This window comes from Chanodichthys erythropterus, chromosome 3 (genome assembly GCF_024489055.1).
Source record: "Chanodichthys erythropterus isolate Z2021 chromosome 3, ASM2448905v1, whole genome shotgun sequence".
Classification (NCBI taxonomy): Eukaryota; Metazoa; Chordata; class Actinopteri; order Cypriniformes; family Xenocyprididae; genus Chanodichthys; species Chanodichthys erythropterus.
This window is the reverse complement of record NC_090223.1, coordinates 26,030,292-26,051,271: the sequence shown is the minus strand read 5'-3', so window position 1 is coordinate 26,051,271 and position 20,980 is coordinate 26,030,292. Positions and strand designations below refer to the sequence as shown.

Genomic DNA, 20,980 nt, shown 5'->3' with positions numbered 1-20,980 from the left:
ATAACATTAGATCTTATTTCTGTCTTAAATGAACATAAAGAGTTAGGAAATAAAGCAAATGTGTATCAGTATATTAGATCTGTGCATTTGCTCTTAAAGCGACAGCAGCCTAATAAACCTGCTGCTGTCTGTGTCATTAATGTTAATCAAACCTAGTGTTGGGGGTAACACATTACAAGTAACGCGAGTTACGTAATCAGATTACTTTTTTAAGTAGCTAGTAAAGTAACGCAACATTTTGAAATTTACAACAAAATATCTAAGTAACTTTTTCAAATAATAACACAGGTTACTTTGTATCTATTGACTGACAGCTCTCCTGTCATTATGTTGAGAGAAATCAGGAGTAAATTCAGAGGTGTTGTGTGTGCTGTGTGAACATGATGGTAACTCTAGTTCTACACTAAATGTGTACTCATCTCACATGCAAAAAAAAACAGATTCATTATTCCTCAAAATGAATAAAAACAGTAAAACGCAAACTCAGAATATTAGCAAATCATGTAATAATTTAATATGTTAAATGACACAAATATACTTTGTGTTAAATCTCACTTTATTGCTGCTGACATTCGATGATCCAATTCAACCATAATAAGCAAAAATTACTTAAGATAAACATCACACATTTAATTTTTTGTTGTTGTTTTTATTTCTGAAAAGTGTTGAACTTTCTTCGTCTGCATCATATTTTTCTCCAGTCCAGAATGGCAGCACAGCTGAAAGGTTTGAGTTGCGCCCTCTACTGTACAGGTGTGACTTTGCATTTGCACTTTTGGTGTGAAAGGGCCTTTACATTTGCTTTGCCAAAAACAGAACACAAGCCCAGCCCAGGTAAAAAGTAACATAATGCATTACTTTCCATAATTATGCAATTAGTTACTTTTTAAAAGAGTTACGCAATATTGTAACTCATTACTTTTAAAAGTAACTTTCCCCAACACTGATCAAACCACAAAAGTCAAAGAAAAAAATCACTCTGTTTGTGGCTTTATAAGAATCAAATCATATTTAATTCAAACAGTGAAGTCTATGCAGTGATTTATTTTTACATATGGTTATTTAATTACTAGTATTTCTTGCTGTAGTTAGTCGTTTTAGTACTGTTGAATAAACTATAAAAAAGACACTTCACAACTCATATTGTGAAACACCCTTAATAATAATAATTATATAAAATATTAAATGTTTATATAACATATTTTATGCTACTTATATTTGAACTTGAGCAATATTTCATCAGTGTGTCTGCACTTCAGCTAAATTATTTTGAAATTTAGCCATTTCGTTTGCAGTCTTGACTATGCCTTTATTTGCTAGTACAGTATGCTAGTACAGTAGTTTACGGGAGCTGTCCTTGTCGACAGAACCAGCGGCAGATGGTAAACAGTAATTATGTTCCATAAATAAGTAACACAATCCACCATAAAACGTGCAAGAAGTAAATAAGGAACTGCTTGAAGCAAGCTAGTGGTTTGCTGGACGCTAGACACTACTTCCGCATTTGTCCACGGCACTATTGTCATGTGGTTTCTACGTCAGTAAAGGCGGTAACAAAGGTAACTGACGTCATTGACAGGCGTCTGCACTGCCCCGTGTCACCGTTTAGAATGGGAATTTTCTCATGATTTACAAGTAGTTGAAAACATTAGAGACATTGTTTGTAATCAGCTGGACAAAATATATAACACCAGCCTAGTGGTTTTTACATATTGTACCTTTAATCACTTTATTTGTTACAAAGTTTCCCAATGAGAATTGATAAAGTTGTTTTGTGTTACATAGCAAATATGTAACACAAAAAAAAAGATCCTCAATAAACTGCATGAGAAGTTTGTTGAGGATTAATAATGCAGATGAAAGTCCCTCAGAGCTGAAAGAGATCTAAATTGTGGATCGTTTCGTTTACTGAGAGAGAAAGGGAAAGATTCTTCATAGCAGAACATCTGAGAGGGAAAACACCAAATTAAACCTTTCTCCTTAAGTCTCACAGGAATGAAAGCAATCTACAGTAAATGGGCGATGTTGACTAACCTCAAGAAGTTTAATGAGGTTTCTTATGGAGTCATTTCCTTCAGAAGCTGAGGCTGAGAAACCCAGTCAAACAGCGTCAATCCGTCCTTCCAGTCACAGCGCAGCACACGGCTGAGGTACACCTACCCATCTGACGCTCTGAGAACAGGATACGCTCTTTGGTACTTGCACTGGTGTAGTCATGTCTTGGGGTGATCTGAATTTGACCTTTCCAGCCCTAAACACACTTGCAGACATTCCGGAAGCCGTTGTTTTAGGAGGTGCCTGATGGCTGTTAACAGAGACACAATGGTGGGAGTGTGTCTAAGATAAATGTTTTGAGAGCAGGCGGGGGAGTTTGCATTTAGCCGGTTCTTCCCTTAGAATATCACCCTAAATTATAGGCAATGTACACTTTCCATTTAGTCATATGTTTAAAATGTCACTGTCTCCTCTGTTGCTATTGGTTGTCCTAACACTGACTGGCATACTCCTTTAGCAGTATATTCACATACATCCATACAAATTTTTTTTTTTTTAATTCAGTAGTTTACTTCCTTAAGAAAAATGCCGTTGTACTTTCATGCACCTGCTGTATTGCTCAAATGGATGTTTAGGACAAAAGGCAACTTCCTCCATGCAGAAGATTTCTGAAAATGGCTTGGTTTTCATTTGAATAAGAACCACCAAGTGCCCACCCTGTTAGCAGTGGACTGATTGACGTGTTTGATATACGGTATCACTGGGTTAGTTGGCTGAAATACACAGGCCCTGACATTTATGTGTTGAAGCCCTTCTGAAAGGCTCTGGTCTTTATTGAAGTCCAGAGAGCCAAAGTAAATGATGATGCAGCTTATCGCGTCGCAAAAACAGAACTGTATTTTACTTCCATTTGACATTTATTGTTCACACTAACTCTTTGCTTCTCATTTAACAGGCCCTCTATCCTTGCGACACTTGACGTATTTGGTTGTGTTTAACTTGGCTTACTATTGGCTTACTACTATTGGCTTGACTTACTATTCTGGCTTTTGGCATTGTTTAATTGTAATTTTTTTTTTTTATTTAATTGGTACTGTTAAATTAGCCTATATATATATATATATTAGTAATACACACATATATATTGTTGTTATATAATTACATATTTTTAACCATAGTAGTAGTAGTAATTTGTAGAAACATATCTATCTATCTATCTATCTATCTATCTATCTATCTATCTATCTATCTATCTATCTATCTTATATATATATATATATATATATATATATATATATATATATAATTTCAATATAAAAATATGAACCATAATAATTATTATATAATTGTATTTATAACTATTTTCATCCATATGAACAATGTTGGGGTGTATAAGGTGCAAAAGCATTTATAAATATAAACAAAAATTACCTGCATCTTAGAATTGATTTTGCTACTATTTATGGTCAGTTTTTTATCATTGTGCAATTTAATACAATTTAATATTATACTGTAAGTACACAGTTTAATTACCATGGTTTTCTTAGTTGTCCTAATATCCTCAACAAAAAAACAAAAACAAAAAAAAACACACACACACACACATAACAAAAGAGAGATAATATATAAAAGATCATATTTGGGACCAAAAATAAACACACAGCCATGTGAGTTCATGTATCATTAAATATGTTCATTTATGAGAATCATAATATATTAGTATGCATTACGGGACAATACACAGCTTTTGCAAAGTACACAGTAAAACATCATATACAGGAGGACCATGAACATTGTAAATGTCTTCATCAAAAAAAAAAAAAAAATGTTCAGAGTCATTTTCCAAAATGTCTGGAAAACTGGTCAAAGTCTACTTGTGAGGTCAGGGTGTCTCCAAACAACTAGACCATCTGTGAGTTTAATAAACCATAGTCACTGACTTTCAGTTCGTAATCACTGTCAGAGATTCAGAGCTGGACAGTGACTGAATGTAAAAGAGTGTGTGTGTGTGTGTGTGTGTGTGTGTGTGTGTGTGTGTGTGTGCGCGCGCATTTTCATGTCACATAGACATAGTACAACCCTCTCTCTACACTATCAACTAATGTAAACAAAGAAAATCTAAAATTCTTTTTTTTATTTTCAGAATATTCATGGCATAAAAAATGGTTAATTGCATGTGAATATAATCTACTAAATATTGTACAAAAAACTATACAACTATACAAAAAAACAGTAGAGCATATCACCTTAGTAAAGTACCAGAGCAAAGAAAGGTACCACATAAGTGATAACACAGAAAATTATTTGTTTCCCTTAATAATAAGAGCCATTTTATCAGATTTATTTTGGTAGGATGTAACCTTACGTTTGCATACACTGGTCAGCATAGCCATGAAGACCATTCAGGCTTGTGGTCATTGTTTTCTTATATTCTTTATCACTAAACCTAATGTCTCAAATTTAGTATCTAGAACATTAAAATTTCATCAAACTCTAGCTGAAGGACATCTCTGATATCTCTTAATGATGACAAATCTACTTTTGAGGAATTTTGTGATTATTGCATGATTAATATGTGGGAAATCTCAGATTTATTCTGTATAATATAATAGGATTCTGCTTATAATTGTGAACTTGTTGCTCATAATGAAAAATACGCTTTTTTTTTTTCTTTTTCAAATCAAAAATCATAAAGTGGTTAAAAAATAATACTCTATTTGTATAACTAAACACGTACTACAACTAGTTATGGAACAGAAGGTAGACTTCACACTTTAAAGATCACCACAGTTATCAAAGTATCAAAGGCCAAAAGCATTAGCATAGCTTTTGGCACCAAATAATCATGATGATGTCATGCAATTTTGAACCAATCACAATTCTTCTGAACAGCAACAGTGAGGTATTGTCAACAGATTTTCTGAGAGGAAGGAATGTAAAGGATGTTATATCTAATTTAATGTGGGGCCCAAAAGTCCGAGGGCGCTGATGAAAGTGATTTTATTTTTCACTTATTTTATTCTATTTTTCCTTGGAAGAGGTGTAATGGGATTGCGACATCTTCCCAATGAGTCAAATGTGCACCACAGGTCAAATAACTGTCAATAATAAATTTGCAGATTCATAAGTATTTTGTCATTTAAATGTGATGTGATCTGCAAAAACCCATCACATGGTGAAATTTTACCTATCACAGGTATCACAGTTCAATGCCTGGAATCGAGCCCTTTCCAAATCAATTTTTACTTCTTTCATAGCTTGTCTGTAACAAAAGTTATGGTTATCTGAAGTCGACTGATCGCTCTGATTTTCAAGAATGGAATTTTGAGAAAAACTGGTTTAAATTTTCACATAGACATGAAAATGCACTATCCAAACATAAATGGTTGTAATTCAAGAATGCTTTAGAATGTAGACCTAAGGTCTTGTTTTAAAGAAGACACCTGTCAGATCATTGTAAAAGTGAAATAAAAAAAACATTATAGAAGTTTACATTTATGAAAATGTAAACATATAATTGTTTATATTTTATAATAATATATTACAAAATATGTTTTACTCTTAAACTGCAAGAATTTTTTTTTAGGTTGATATATTTAAAAAATGAGCTTTCAGTAAGATTTTGTTTGGGTGTAATACCAAACTTTTTCACTAGATGACACCCAAGCTCCATTACTGACCATTTAGGGGTGCCTCCATTTATTTGAGTGATCTGAACCATATTTTCATACATTTTATTAAGTAGACATCCTATTCAGAAGTAGTATGTGCAGTATTTGATTTGAATTCAACCTTTAATAAACACATAATTAGAACATGTGTGTTCATTATAGCTCCGTTGTAGTGTTATGAGAGGGAAAGCTATGGCCGATTTTTTAGCCTTGCCATTATAAATCGCTATTTTCCTGCAACAGGCGAATTCTGCCAAGATATTTTCAGAGATGATAAACAAGATGTTATAGAATAATAATTTAATGAAAACCCAATTTTGACAAAAAAAAGACATTCAACCTATTTTTTGACTTTACTGAAAACGTTCCATTGCGACATCCGACAGTTTTCCCAGATCGCATCACAAATTCTTCTTTGTTTTACATTTAAATCTAGATATTCAATGTGCCCTCAGACTTTTGGACCCCACTGTATGTACTTTGAAATGTCGACCGCCAACACACTTTCACTTCTGAAGTGAAACGCTCATGTAGATAAATTGACTCAGTAGCTTGTTTCTTTTTTTTATCATTTGTGGAACAAGACAGAAATCATAAAGAGACACCAGAAAGGATCACACATAAACGACTTTACATATATGTATACTTAATAGTAGGTGCAAATTCTGCAAAATTGAAGATATGAAAAAATAAAATCTTGATGGGAACCCAAAAAAAAAAAAAAAAAAACGCTAAACGACAGAAGGCAAATCTGCACAAGTGGTTGTCCTTCACCACAGTTCTGATCAATCGTCAATCAACCTGCTCCGACTTGTAGGTGCTCGGGTCATTATTTTGTCTTTCCTTCTCTCCTGTTCTTCAATCTCTCTGTGTTTCCCCTCTAGCACTTGCCCCTCTTGTCACGCTGCTGGAATTTTCGAAGCCGACGGGCCCACAGGTCCTTCCACGGGATGAGCAGGCTGCCCTTGTCCGCTACCACGCCGCTCTGACCGCGGGAGTCGTCGTCGTCTGAGCCCATGAGCAGGTACTTCCTCCCGGGTTTAATTTTGTGGCACTTGCAGGCCACGTCTTTAGCGCGGACCCACAGGAGCTGGTCTCCTCTGCGAATGCGGTGTCCGCCCTGCTTATAGACGGATATGATGTTGATAGTGAACTTCCACCATTCGCCCGCTTTGTCTCCTTTTAGTACGTGAACCTGGACAGCTGCGGAGAGAAACAATCAGATTAATAAAAGATTTGCAAAGTGAAGACGCTTTCAATTTAGATTTGAAATACTATTATTGTTTAGACCCCAAAATATGTCACATCATATTTTATATCTGTCGTTCTATCCATCCATCCATTCATCCATCCATCCATCCATTCATCATTCCATCCATCCATTCATCCATCCATCCATCCATCATTCCATCCATCCATTCATCCATCCATCCATCCATCATTCCATCCATCCATTCATCCATCCATCCATCCATCATTCCATCCATCCATTCATCCATCCATCCATCATTCCATCCATCCATTCATCCATCCATCCATCATTCCATCCATCCATTCATCCATCCATCCATGCATCATTCCATCCATCCATTCATCCATCCATCCATCCATCATTCCATCCATCCATTCATCCATCCATCCATCCATCATCCATCTATCATCGTTCTATCCATCCATCCATCCATCTATCATCGTTCTATCCATCCATCCATCCATCTATCATCGTTCTATCCATCCATCCATCTATCCATCCATCCATCCATCCATCATTCCATCCATCCATCCATCATTCCATCCATCCATCCATCCATCCATCCATCATTCCATCCATCCATTCATCCATCTATCATCGTTCTATCCATCCATCCATCTATCCATCCATCCATCATCCATCTATCATCGTTCTATCCATCCATCCATCCACCCATCGTTCTATCATCCATCCATCATTTTATCCATCCATCCATCATCCATCTATCATCGTTCTATCCATCATCCATCCATCCATCCACCCATCGTTCTATCATCCATCCATCATTTTATCCATCCATCCATCATCCATCTATCATCGTTCTATCCATCATCCATCCATCCATCCACCCATCGTTCTATCATCCATCCATCATTTTATCCATCCATCCATCATCCATCTATCATCGTTCTATCCATCATCCATCCATCCATCCATCCACCCATCGTTCTATCATCCATCCATCATTTTATCCATCCATCCATTCATCCATCTATCATCGTTCTATCCATCCATCCACCCATCGTTCTATCATCCATCCATCATTTTATCCATCTATTCATCCATTCATCCATCCATCGTTCTATCCATCCATCCATCCATCATCGCTCTAACCATCCATCCATCCACCCATCGTTCTATCATCCATCCATCATTTTATCCATCCATCCATTCATCCATCTATCATCGTTCTATCCATCCATCCACCCATCGTTCTATCATCCATCCATCATTTTATCCATCTATTCATCCATCCATCCATCCATCATCGTTCTAACCATCCATCCATCCACCCATCGTTCTATCATCCATCCATTATTTTATCCATCCATCCATCCATCCATCCACCCATCGTTCTATCATCCATCCATCATTTTATCCATCCATCCATTCATCCATCTATCATCGTTCTATCCATCATCCATCCATCCATCCATCCATCGTTCTATCATCCATCCATCATTTTATCCATCCATCCATTCATCCATCTATCATCGTTCTATCCATCCATCCACCCATCGTTCTATCATCCATCCATCATTTTATCCATCTATTCATCCATTCATCCATCCATCGTTCTATCCATCCATCCATCCATCATCGTTCTAACCATCCATCCATCCACCCATCGTTCTATCATCCATCCATTATTTTATCCATCCATCCATCTATTCTTCCATCCATCCATCCGTTCATCCATCGTTCTATCATCCATCCTTCATTTTATCCATCCATCCATCCATCATCGTTCTATCCATCCATCCATCCATCCACCCATCGTTCTATCATCCATCCATTATTTTATCCATCCATCCATCTATTCTTCCTTCCATCCATCCATCCATCCATCCATCCACCCATCGTTCTATCATCCATCCATCATTTTATCCATCTATTCATCCATTCATCCATCCATCGTTCTATCCATCCATCCATCATCGCTCTAACCATCCATCCATCCACCCATCGTTCTATCATCCATCCATTATTTTATCCATCCATCCATCTATTCTTCCATCCATCCATCCATCCGTTCATCCATCGTTCTATCATCCATCCTTCATTTTATCCATCCATCCATCCATCATCGTTCTATCCATCCATCCATCCATCCACCCATCGTTCTATCCATCCATCTATTCATCCATCCATCCACCCATCGTTCTATCATCCATCCATCATTTTATCCATCCATCAATCTATTCATCCATCCATCCATCCATCGTTCTATCATCCATCCATCATTTTATCCAACCATCCATCCATCCATTCATCATCCATCATTCCATCGTTCTATCGATCCATCCATCCATCCATCCAAACATTCTGTCCATCCATCCATCCATCCATCCATCCATCCATCCATCCATCATTCATCCATCCATCGTTCTATCCATCCATCCATCCATCCATCCAAACATTCTGTCCATCCATCCATCCATCCATCCATCCATCCATCCATCCATCCATCCATCCATCCATCCATTCAAACATTTTGTCCATCCATCCATCCATCGTTCTATCGATCCATCCATCCATCCATCCAAACATTTTGTCCATCCATCCATCCATCCATCCATCCATCCATCCATTCAAACATTTTGTCCATCCATCCATCCATCCATCCATCCATCCATCCATTCAAACATTTTGTCCATCCATCCATCCATCCATCCATCCATCCATCCATCGTTCTATCATCCATCATCGTTCTATTCATCCATCCATCCATCATCCATCCATTGTTCTATCCATCCATCCATCGTTCTATCATCAATCCATTATTTTATCCATCCATCCATCCATTGTTCTATCCATCCATCTATCATCCATCCATCCATCCATCGTTCTATCCATCCATCCATCTATCATTGTTCTATCCATCCATCCATTGTTCTATCATCAATCCATTATTTTATCCATCCATCCATCCATCCATCCATCCATCCATTGTTCTATCCATCCATCTATCATCCATCCATCCATCGTTCTATCCATCCATCCATCTATCATTGTTCTATCCATCCATTGTTCTATCCATCCATCCAAACATTCTGTCCATCCATCATTCTATCCTCCATCCAAACATTCTCTCCATCCATCATTCTATCCATCCATCCACCCATTGTTCTATCTGTCCATCCATCATTCTATCTATCTTATCCTACTTGTCTGTCTATCATTCTCTCTCTATTGCACCATTCATTCATCCAAAATTTGTTCGAGATATAACAAAATAGGACAGCATAATGCAACAGTATCATAAATAGTTTGACCTTTTTTATATGCACAGAGAAATAATAAAAGGAACACGTACACACCAAAAGTCATAATACATTATATGTAGATATTTACATCATTTATATATGTTTATTAAATAATATATTATATTATTTTTGTTATTATTATTATTATTATTATTATTATTAACAAATGATGGTTGGTATAATTAAATATATTAATTTTGAATATTCCAGAAATAGTTCACGTTTCTAAGATAAGCAGTTTTGGGACTATGTTGAGTCATTATTTATCTGTGTCCTGAAGCAGAACCAGTTGAGAAGCACTGCTCTACTTTACAGCCACAGTTACCATAGTATCATTTGGTAAAACCACAGTATATTTAAAGTGATGTTTGACCACAATGGAAGTTGCCATAGAAACACTTTCCTTCCATCTCCTGATACTGATAAAACGGAAAAGATGGAGACCTGCCCATTCCGTTCTCTTCATTATCTTTTGTGTGAAACTTTTAGCTTTTATGTGACTTTAAGACAGGGGTGGGGAGCTCATTTCACCATGTTGTGTTTCTGAAGAGATCTCAACTGTGCTCAGATTTGCCAAGAGAGCAAGGTCAGAGGTTTTGAATATAAATTCAAACATTTCTATACTATAAATTCTAAAATTATATATTTAAGATTTTTAATTTAATTTAATGTAAATTAGATAATTAAAAAAACATTTGATAAAAAAATTAATTAAAATAAAAAATAAAAGTAAACTTTTTTTAATGTTTTAGGATTTTGAACAATTCTATTTTAACTTTATCTTGTTTTTAATTGTTCAAAATCTTAAAACATTAAAAACAGTATTGATTTAGCATAATAATTTTAGTTTAACTAAAAACAAATAATTATTAATTTGAACTTTTTTCAGAAAAATCCTTCAAAATCCTAAAAAGTTTATTTACAGGTTTAAATAAAAATAAAAAATAAAAAATAAATATATAAATATATATATATATATATATAATGTGGTCTCAGTCTTTTGGACACAGTTTGCTAGGTATCCGCAGCTATATGGAGCAAACAGTTCTGCATCAGATGTTAACATCCAGCCCATGTGGTAACCGCTAACAAACCCAGTCGGCAGAAATCCCCTCGGGTCATGCATTTTAACTATCATCAGACTCGCAGATTGCGAGCTAATCTGTACTTGACGTGAAGTGGTTTCACACGGGGAGGACGCCCAGAGGGGGAAAATACCCCGATTACGCATTTAGCATGGACCCGGTGTGTAACGGGGAGGCATCGCAGTGCCGCCCTGAAACACTCACACACACCCTGCGGCCAGTAACCCGTGAACCAGTGGCACATCATGTTTAAGAAATATGCCATTACAGCATTGTGTGAAAATGACACAGGAAGTGCTCTTTCTTTCCTAGCGCTCTTTCTTTGCGCTCTTGAATGTGAACACTCTCTTTAGAGAGGGAGGCAAGGATCGCCCCGATCGCTGAATGGAATGTCCCAATTGAGCAACGGGGGGGAGGCTGCGAGCAAATTGCACCCAATTTGAGAGAACGCACTCCCACAGCCCCGCCATTCATCGCCTGTGTTTCTCTGGGCCAGAGCCCGCTTCGCCATCCAAATAACAAGAGATAAAAAGAAAAGAAGGGTGTGCGGAGGGTAGCACGTCTGAGAGAGGAGGGGGGCCACTGTTTATCATCCCAACCACAGAGAAGGTGCCAAAAGAATCGCGGATGTGTTTCGACCTCATGAGCTATCTGAGCCCGGCCGGTGGTGCCCGGTCCAAGAGCAGCGTGAGAATCCTGCTCCGGGTCTCGCTCTTGACCCGCTCTCGTTTCTTCACAGCGGGAGACGGCAGCGAGCCGAAACCTGACTCAAAATGTGTTCTTGAGCTTATTTAAGAAGGTTGAAAACAATTGTTTTGACTCATTAGTGGTGTTTGCTAAATTGTGTTCGTTCGTATTAAACTTCAGCATACAGCTTGTCCTATCTGTATTTTTGTTTTGTTTTTTCTGATCAAATTGGCTGCAAAGTTCCATTTCGAAAGACAGAACTCAATATACCATTGACTTAATTGACTCTTTTTACTTGATCCCAAAAGTAACCACTTAGAAACCATTCAAAACACCTTAGCAACCATATAGCAACATCCTCACAACCATTTAGAAGGTTAGCACCCACATAGTATTGTCCTTGTGATCACCTAGAATCAGTGTTGGGAAAAGTTACTTTTAAGTAATCCGTTATAATATCGTGTTACTCCCTAAAAAAGTAACTCATTTAGTATGGTTTAATTGGATCATATATATCATATATACATTTGAGTAATTTAATATATTTAATTATTGCAGGTTTATGTAATTTCACTGTTTTTATTGATTTTGAGGAATACTGAATCTGTTTAAACGCTCATGGTTAGTCTATAACTACAGTAACCATCATGTTCACACAACGCACACAACACTTATAATTTCTCTCAACATGTCAGTCAATAAATGGAAAAATAAAGTAACTCACGTTACTTATTTGAAAAAGTAACTCTGATATTTTGTTGTAAATTTAAAAGTAATCCAACTAGTTACTTGAAAAAAGTAATCTGATTACTTAACTCAAGTTACTTGTAATGCATTACCCCCAACCTTCCCTAGAACACCTTAGCAACCACAGAACAACATCCTGGCAACAACACAGAATGCATTAGCAACCACAAAGCATCATCCTGACGACCATCTACCTTAGCAACCTCATGGCAACATCTTGTCAACCACCTGAGACACTTTAACAACCACATACTGTAGCAACATCCTGGCAACTGCACAGAATAGCAACCACAGAGCAGTGTGTATATTGTTTAACATTTGAACAAACATAAGGAGAACCAATCTAAAGGCTTTGTGCTGAAAATATATTAAAAGTGATGTCATCACTGTTTATTTTACACATACTGCATAAAGTGAGCTTATATTGAGAGTGTGTTACTATAATATATCAAATCTTTCCCTCTCTCTGCACGACGCTTTAATGCTGTGTGATCACTGGCACTGGTTTCATCGCACCCTGCCAAACTGGCACATTTCCTGTCTGAATCCAGTACTGAGCCTCAGATACGCCATGCGGGTGGCAAACGCTTTCCAGATTTGTCCAGGTAATAAGAAAGACTATTTTCTTCAGCAAATGAAAGATTTTTGTTAGTAGGTTAACTTTGTTTCTGCCCATGATTCAGTTACAGAGAGAAAATAAGAAAGAGAAAGGAGATCTCTTTAGTAGACAGGTTCTCCTAGTCAGCAATGAAATTAAAAGGAGAAAAAGACACCAGTAAACCAAAGACGCGTGTCTCCTTTAGAATTTCAGACAATGATATCAACAGTATCTCTGAGTGAAAAGTATTAATTCTGTATAAAAACTACAGCTGCACGATTAATAACAAAAAGATTATCTCGATTCAAACACCCACACAATCTCATCCCTAAATGACAAAGATCATTATTTCCATGTTACACATATTCATAATATCACAGAAGAACTTGGATAAAAGTTTATAGTTCGGATATAAACACTGATGTCTACGGAAGCGATCAAAATAGAGCAAATCACCTTTTGATTTATAAATGATGTATAAATTACATTATTACACCAGTAGGTGGCGTCATAATGACTGTTAAAAAATGTATTTGTCATTGAATCATTCAAAGAGATTCATTAAAAAAACGCTGATTCATCTAGTAAATGAAACAAATTCATTCAGATTAATTAAATAGGCTGCATCATTTAACATTTTATCAGAACATCTAGTAAATTACAGCAATTTATCCAGAAACATCCAGCTCTAATATAAAAAAAAGAGAAACAAAAAGTTTTATGATTTTTATTGCTCAAAAGTTGCTCTTTCCGAGTTCGTAGGAGTTCATTTAAGTCTCATTTAATTTTAAAAATGTTTAATTTAACATACATCATTTAAATCTTAAATGTCAGTTCAAACATTTCTCATCACAATATTCCAAAGTGTCCTGTGAACTCAATAAAATGTTCTCATTCAAAACCTTTCATTTCTCAGCATGAATTATTGTAATGATTTCTATTCGTGGGTAGTTGACATGAAATGTTTTCACCTCCTGTGATTTGACATAGTCCATCTAACATTACTTTAAACCACATTTTGTTAATTATTTTATAATAATAATGCATGTTGAGCTCATATTAACTGATTGACTACATGGAATATTTGTATTTAAAAAGTAGTAAAAAACTGTCATGCTGCAGGACAATAGAAATGTAGCGAAGATAGTTGATTAAAGTTGACATGAAGTTGTAATAGTTGTTTCTTCCCTATTTTGACATATATCCGACTGAAACGGCTTCTCGAACAAGAAAAAATGTAGGGTGGAACTTGATTTTGTCGATGGGGAATTAACTGAATTGGTGAGGTTTGCTACTGCTGTGATGTCATGTGAGTGACAGGTTGCCCCGCCCACACGCCAGTAAACACATCATCAGAGAAGGGATGTTGCTGCAAGAGTGCACAGGGAGTTATTTTGATTAAAGATTATGAGGACATATGAATATAAAAATGAAGATGTGCACGGATAAATTGTTTATAACTTTTACTATTACTTAAAGAATAATGAAAATAAATTCTAAATTTTTCCTGATACAATTAATATATAATTTCAAATCTAAATCTTAATGTTAGATTAAAACTGTTGACCTTACTAGATTCTTTAAAAATGTGTTTACCATGTGGCATAAAATCCCGGTATATCTTGGTGATAATATGGAATAATTGGCTATACATACATACCACAAGCCAAGGGGCACAAGATAAGAATATGTTTAAGTGTCTACAGGGCCTGTTTAATCTGGCAAGTTAAACCCTCTTTTGCATGAGGCCACACGGCACAGGCCAGCGAGACAATCCATCTCCAAAGCTCCATGAGATCGGCTGAATGGGATGAGACCACTTTTATTCTCTTTCATGACAATGCGAAGAGAAAGAGAGAAAGAAAAGAGTTAGAAGGTGAGGGATTTCTCTCCTGATTGAGAGTGGGAGAGAAATGAATTTAAAAAGAGGAAGAGGCCCATAGATTTGCCAGGTGTCCCGCTGGTTTTCTGTCTACGGCCAGTGTGCTGGAACACGACCCGCACGCGGTACACAAGCCGGGCTCTAATCTAATTAGTGCGCCTGATTACCACACTGAAGCTCCTGCGAGCTCCCCGCTGGGACGCCCTACGCCCAGCCGCTTACGCCGGGGCACTGACTGCTGCCTCCGCCGTGTGTGTGTGGCAATGCTAAGCAGCTCCATAGTCACACTGACACGCACACACACGGTTCTTTGATTCATTGTCATTCTCCCCCCACCCAAGAGTAGGAGAATGCGACCCTTTCGGACCGCTGTCTCCGTGGCGACGCCGAACAAAAGCGGATCAACAGGGAGTATTTCTTTCTTTCTCGCCTCTCTGTCTGTCTCATCCGCCAGCGCTGGACAGATTTAAAACTTCACCGAGGCCAGGACTGAAACGCAGAGCTGGATGCAACAGCACTAACCAGTAGTGTAAATGTCCTGTGAGTTCTGGACAATTTGTGCCTCTCTGATACAAGCGTTCACTGCAATTTCACTGAGACTATGTCATTGCACAAGGGTGCAGAGCGCTGGTCTGTCATATGTTATATGAACAGAGGTTAAAATTTGTCTTGAAAAACCTTTGTCCAACATCTGATTTTAGGAAATAGGGTGTTGCAGGGATGACGTCAAAACCCAGTAGACTAATCCGCCGCTTTACAAATCAGTCTTCTGGGTTTTGAAGTCACAGCTGCACCACACTATTGTCAAAGTAAAATCAAATAAAGTCGTATAGTCTTTTGCCATTGTTTTCACATGTCATAAAGGCCTAGAATTCATCTCAAAGTAATTAATAATAGAATAAATAGAAATGAATTGTTGTTATTTGATTAACATTAATTACAGGTTTATTAGGCTGCTGTCACTTTAAGACCTAACAAGGATCTGACATACATCCAGTTTTCTCCTTATGAGGATACATGTCAAAAACAAAAATTGTGACAATTTTGTGTTTTTGTCCATTCAAGCAGGATAAGAGGCAAAAGAGAACTCAATTCAGTACTGTGAAGTTTTTTGTGTGCGTTTGGTTTGGGTGTGTGTCACAGAGAGCCGTTTTACAGACAGGGTGCCAGTACCAGTATCTTTTACCTAGTATCATGCTTGAATGGTTTAAAAAGCACTTGAATTAATGATGGGCTAATCATAGGATAGGCCTACACGCTTCTCCACTTCTGTAGAAAACTGAAGCCAAAAGGGGCTTTCACACCGAATAGTTCTTAGTTCTAACTTGCCCCAGGGCCATGTTCCTGGTTGCATTCGCACTGGGAATCCGCTTGTTAAGTCGTGACGTAAAGAACGCCGTTTCCGGGTCCAAGCCTCGACTCGTTTCACTTGAGAATGCCATCGACGGCCGTTTATGAGCGCTATTTATTCATATTAAACATCAATCATTTAAAAAAGTTAAACATTTTAAATACTTACAGTCTACACAACAGTCTCCATGCTCACAGCATCACAGATATTAATATTTTAACGATTTATAAAAGATGAATCATTGTTTGGCCATCTGGAATTTTGATATGGAGATAAAGGTTGTAATTATATATTTTTTGTAGTATTACACCACATCGTGTATGTATATTAGCACCATTTGTTGTTTTCTTTTGGTATGAGATAGAGGGTTAGGACCCGGAAGCGCTGCCGCGTGACGTCAGACTTAACAACCGGATTGGAACTCAGAAGCGGCATAAAGTGGCATCTTTAAGCACGGCATTTACAAACGACAAAAACTTGTGGAAGGAAGAAGCCGTGATTAGAGCTGTGTTTGTTGTGTGTGTTTCATGATGGAAGATGGAACGTAAACGCATAATTGGGGCTAAGAGATGAAATCACCTATGACAGCTTTAAGCATTGCATCTCATTGGGCGGAGGAAAAACACAATCCGGGTAAATGCTGTTATCACTTTTTTCCACGTTCATGAAGCAAATATGTTTACACTGCTTTTCAAAAATGCCGGGTGCTGGTGTTTGACCAACCAACGTACACTTACGTCACTGATAGTTCCTATAGTGCTGGTTTAGATGCTACTCTGATGTAGGAGCTAATTTAGTTCCCCCAAAAAGAGTTCCTAGAACTAAAATTATTCTTAGTTCCTGTGGTGCGAACACGGAAAAATATGGGTACTTCAGCCAATAGTTGTATTAAAGGGTTAGTTCACCCCAAAATTAAATATATATATATAATGAACCAGTGTGTCGAATCTGCTGTTCGGAGCGCCAAAGTCACGTGATTTCAGCCGTTGGCAGTTTGACACGTGATCCGAATCATGATTCGATACGCTGATTCATTATGCATTATTCATTATGGCTCTATGCCATCACTATATAAGTCGTTATTTTGTTCTTTTGGCACATCAAAAATATTCTCGTCGCTTTATAATATTAATATTGAACCACTGTACTCACATGAACTGATTTAGTCATTGCTCCCTATGGAGGCCTCACGGAGCCATCGGATTTCAACTAAAATATCTTAAACTGTGTTCTGAAGATGAACGAAGGTCTTACGGGTGTGGAACGACATGAGGGTGAGTAATTAATGACAGAATTTTTATTTTTGGGTGAACTAACCCTTTAACTATGAAAAGGTTCCTCCGGTGCGAAAGCCCCTAAATATCCCAGAAATGGTATCTGCCGATTACGTAATTTGTTGCCAGAGTCTGGGCAGTAGTGATCCTAAGTTGGAGCCACAGAATCAAGGTCCCGCAGATTCAAACGCAAGCACAGCTGTCAATCATGACTTTACAACCAGTTTTTATAGCATCAAAACCAAAGTTATTGGGAAAACGAACACTTGAACATACGTCTGTGTGATAAAAACTACCTAAAATGACAGAAACCATCTTTGGGGAAGTGTAATTGGATATTTTAGTTTGGCTCATATCCTATTCGATTGCAAAGAGAGGGCGGAGTTTATGACCTATACTGCAACCAGCCACCAGGGGGCGGTTGAAATGGTTTTGCTTTTCAGGACATGCGCGGCACACTTGATGTAGACCATACTCAGTCGGCTGCTCACACTATTCTCTTCGTGTTGCTGGTGAGTGGAATCCAGATAGCGTGAACATATACTACTGTAACACTAGTCAAAGGATGCCTAAAAAAATGGATGCTGTGCTAATTGTTAGATAATTTTTGCATGTTAAACAAAAAAAAATTAAACACAGAAATGATAGCCCTAATATATACTTCTTCTTTTTTTTTTTTGCCTCTGTAGTAGGCCAGACTTGCAAATATAGCTTATATTGTCTGTTATGTGCTGAAAAAGAACAATCATTGGGTCTCTCTCACACATGGTGGCCGGTTGAACGGGACACGCCATTAGCCCTCCATACACCCCACCCAATAAGATTTATACTGCAGTCAGGACACTTGGCTTAGCCAATGTTACCTGTCCTATATAACATCAACATGATGAATGACTTCCCTATGAGAGCAACCTCCAAGTATGAACACTTGTGGCTGAGAGTGAAAAACGAATGAAACTTAATATCACGGCCTGAACGATAGCAGCTACAGATGATCAGCAATGTCATTAATAGTTCGTTCTCTCTCTTTCTCTTCTTCATTTTATTGTTCAGTTAGTCTTTGTGGTTGCTTATTCAACCTGTGGATATTATCTATATTAATCTGCTTCACCCCAGGAGATGCCTAAAAATGTTTTGGGAGCCAATGTGATAGCAGAGAGGGATTGTAAATGAGTCGTTTTAAAGTAATGAGAAGTACAGAGATGTTAATATAGATAAGGTGCTATATTAATGAGGAAATTGCACTTTAGATGGCCTGTGTGATTGGGGTAAATTGGACATGTGTGTGTCTCTCTGTGTGTTTTTAAACCTAATTCTGTGTGCAATAGTTTTTTTAGCCACAAAGTCACTTTTCAGTTCGATCTAAATGCATCAGACATGCTAATGCCTTTATATACACTGGGGTCTAAAACTCTGAAACCACACTGACAATCTGGAATGTTTTTTATTTAAGGAAATAAACAAAGTTTGTACATGAAAGCAAAGTTGCTTCTGCACTATTTCTAGATCACTGATCAAATAAGCAAATTTGTGACAATGTGTACGTGAACTTCTTTGTACAGATGTTTTTGCTTCCACTGAAGCTCAAGATGCTCTTTGAATCATTTTCAAATCATGCTGGAGAATATGATCGGGGGTTTTACACCTTAATTCAACTTTAAACTTTCAATTTCAAATGTAAAATGTAATGCTAACCAGTGTTGGGGAAAGTTTGCCTGGCAAGACCAGACTGATATATCTTCTACAAGATATATCAATCTGGTCAGTCCGCCCTCTGTCGCGATTCGAGTCAACTCCAAACCGTACCGTGCAATCAGATTCGTTTATTTCAGTGACGCAAACAGGGTCACTCTAGTGCGGCAAAAGTCCCTTCAATAACAACAAAGATTGCACACGGGAGACCTGAAAGTTTGTTCTATTCAGCCGTGAATTCAGTTTTAAATGACCAAAAACACATTAATTATTTACTTTTCGCTGTTGACTCTCTTGTTGCTTTGCTAACGTCATATCCGCCCTTATCTGATTGGTTTACTCCGCTTCCTGTTTGCTCGGATTTGCTCCGCCCTATCGAATTGATTCAATGGCCGACCAGACTCATCCGCTGGTACAGTGGTGAGGCTGGATTTTCCAGGCAAGGGGAAAGTATTGTACTCCCTAAAAAAGTAATTACTTGTTTTAGTTACTCTTAGTTACTTTTTAGGGAAAGTAATGTGTCACGTTACCTTTGCGTTACTTTTACTCACCTTGGCTGGGCTTGCTTGTTTGTTTTTTTAATTTTAAAAAAAAAAGTTATGTTTTTGGCAACTGTAAAGGCATTTTCATGGCAAAAGCAAAAGGAAATACAAACTGATGCCTGTCCAGTAGAGGGCGCAGCTTAAACAAACCTTTCAGCTTCTGAATGTTTTTGTGCAAGTGAAAGTAACTGCATGTTCACATTTAGTCTAGAACTGCAATAACCATCATGTTTACACACAACCCTTCTGCACTTAATATTTCTCTCAACATAACGACAAGAGAGCTGTCAGTCAAATTGGAAAACAAAGTAACTTGTGTGACTTATTTGAAAAACTCTGTTGCTTTGTTCCAAATTTAAAACTATGGGTTACTTTACTAGTTACTTGAAAAAAGTAATCTGATTACATATCTCTCATTACTTGTAATGCGTTACCTCAACACTGATGATAACCAGATAATTTATTATTTAAATGAATGAAAAAAATCTAAATTGATGCATTTTCTCTAGTGGTCTCAGACTTTGAGACCCAACTGTACATCTCTTCCATATTAATCTTGAATTGGTGTAACCAGGTACAACTGCAACACGTCACAATTCACATGCTGATACTATGCACTACACAAAACATTATGTACTGGTGATAGAAAAGTGTTGTTGAGTCTGTAGTAAATATTTGCATACTATCAGGGATTATAGCTGCACACTTCAATAAAGTATTAGAAAAATTCATCTAGCTCAAACAGTAGAGAATGGCACTAGCAACATCAAGGTCATGGGGTTGATTCTCAGGGAAAGCACTAAGTAATACTATGAATACTATGAATGCAGTGTAAGTTGCTTTGAATAAAAGTGTCTGTCAAATGCAAAAAGTAAATAATCAAAGCTCCTTTGGCTTACATTTTTACTTTAGCTTACTCGTAATTTGATTGTGGATTT

General features: G+C 37.2%; 1 protein-coding gene and 1 long non-coding RNA gene across 2 annotated transcripts in view; one reads left to right on the top strand and one right to left on the bottom strand.

Annotated features, from left to right (window-relative positions):
- LOC137017359 (uncharacterized) overlaps positions 1 to 6,642 on the top strand; it is a 44,784-nt gene extending 38,142 nt beyond the window's left edge. The window contains exon 3 of the long non-coding RNA XR_010894589.1: positions 6,551 to 6,642. This is a non-coding gene — a long non-coding RNA (uncharacterized lncRNA). The remainder of the gene's footprint in view (positions 1 to 6,550) is intronic.
- Positions 5,587 to 20,980, bottom strand: part of ntn1b (netrin 1b) — a 62,155-nt gene continuing 46,761 nt past the window's right edge. Inside the window, exon 7 of the mRNA XM_067381517.1 lies at positions 5,587 to 6,869. Within this exon, the coding sequence (XP_067237618.1) occupies positions 6,547 to 6,869 (323 nt within the window). The 3' untranslated portion in view covers positions 5,587 to 6,546. The remainder of the gene's footprint in view (positions 6,870 to 20,980) is intronic.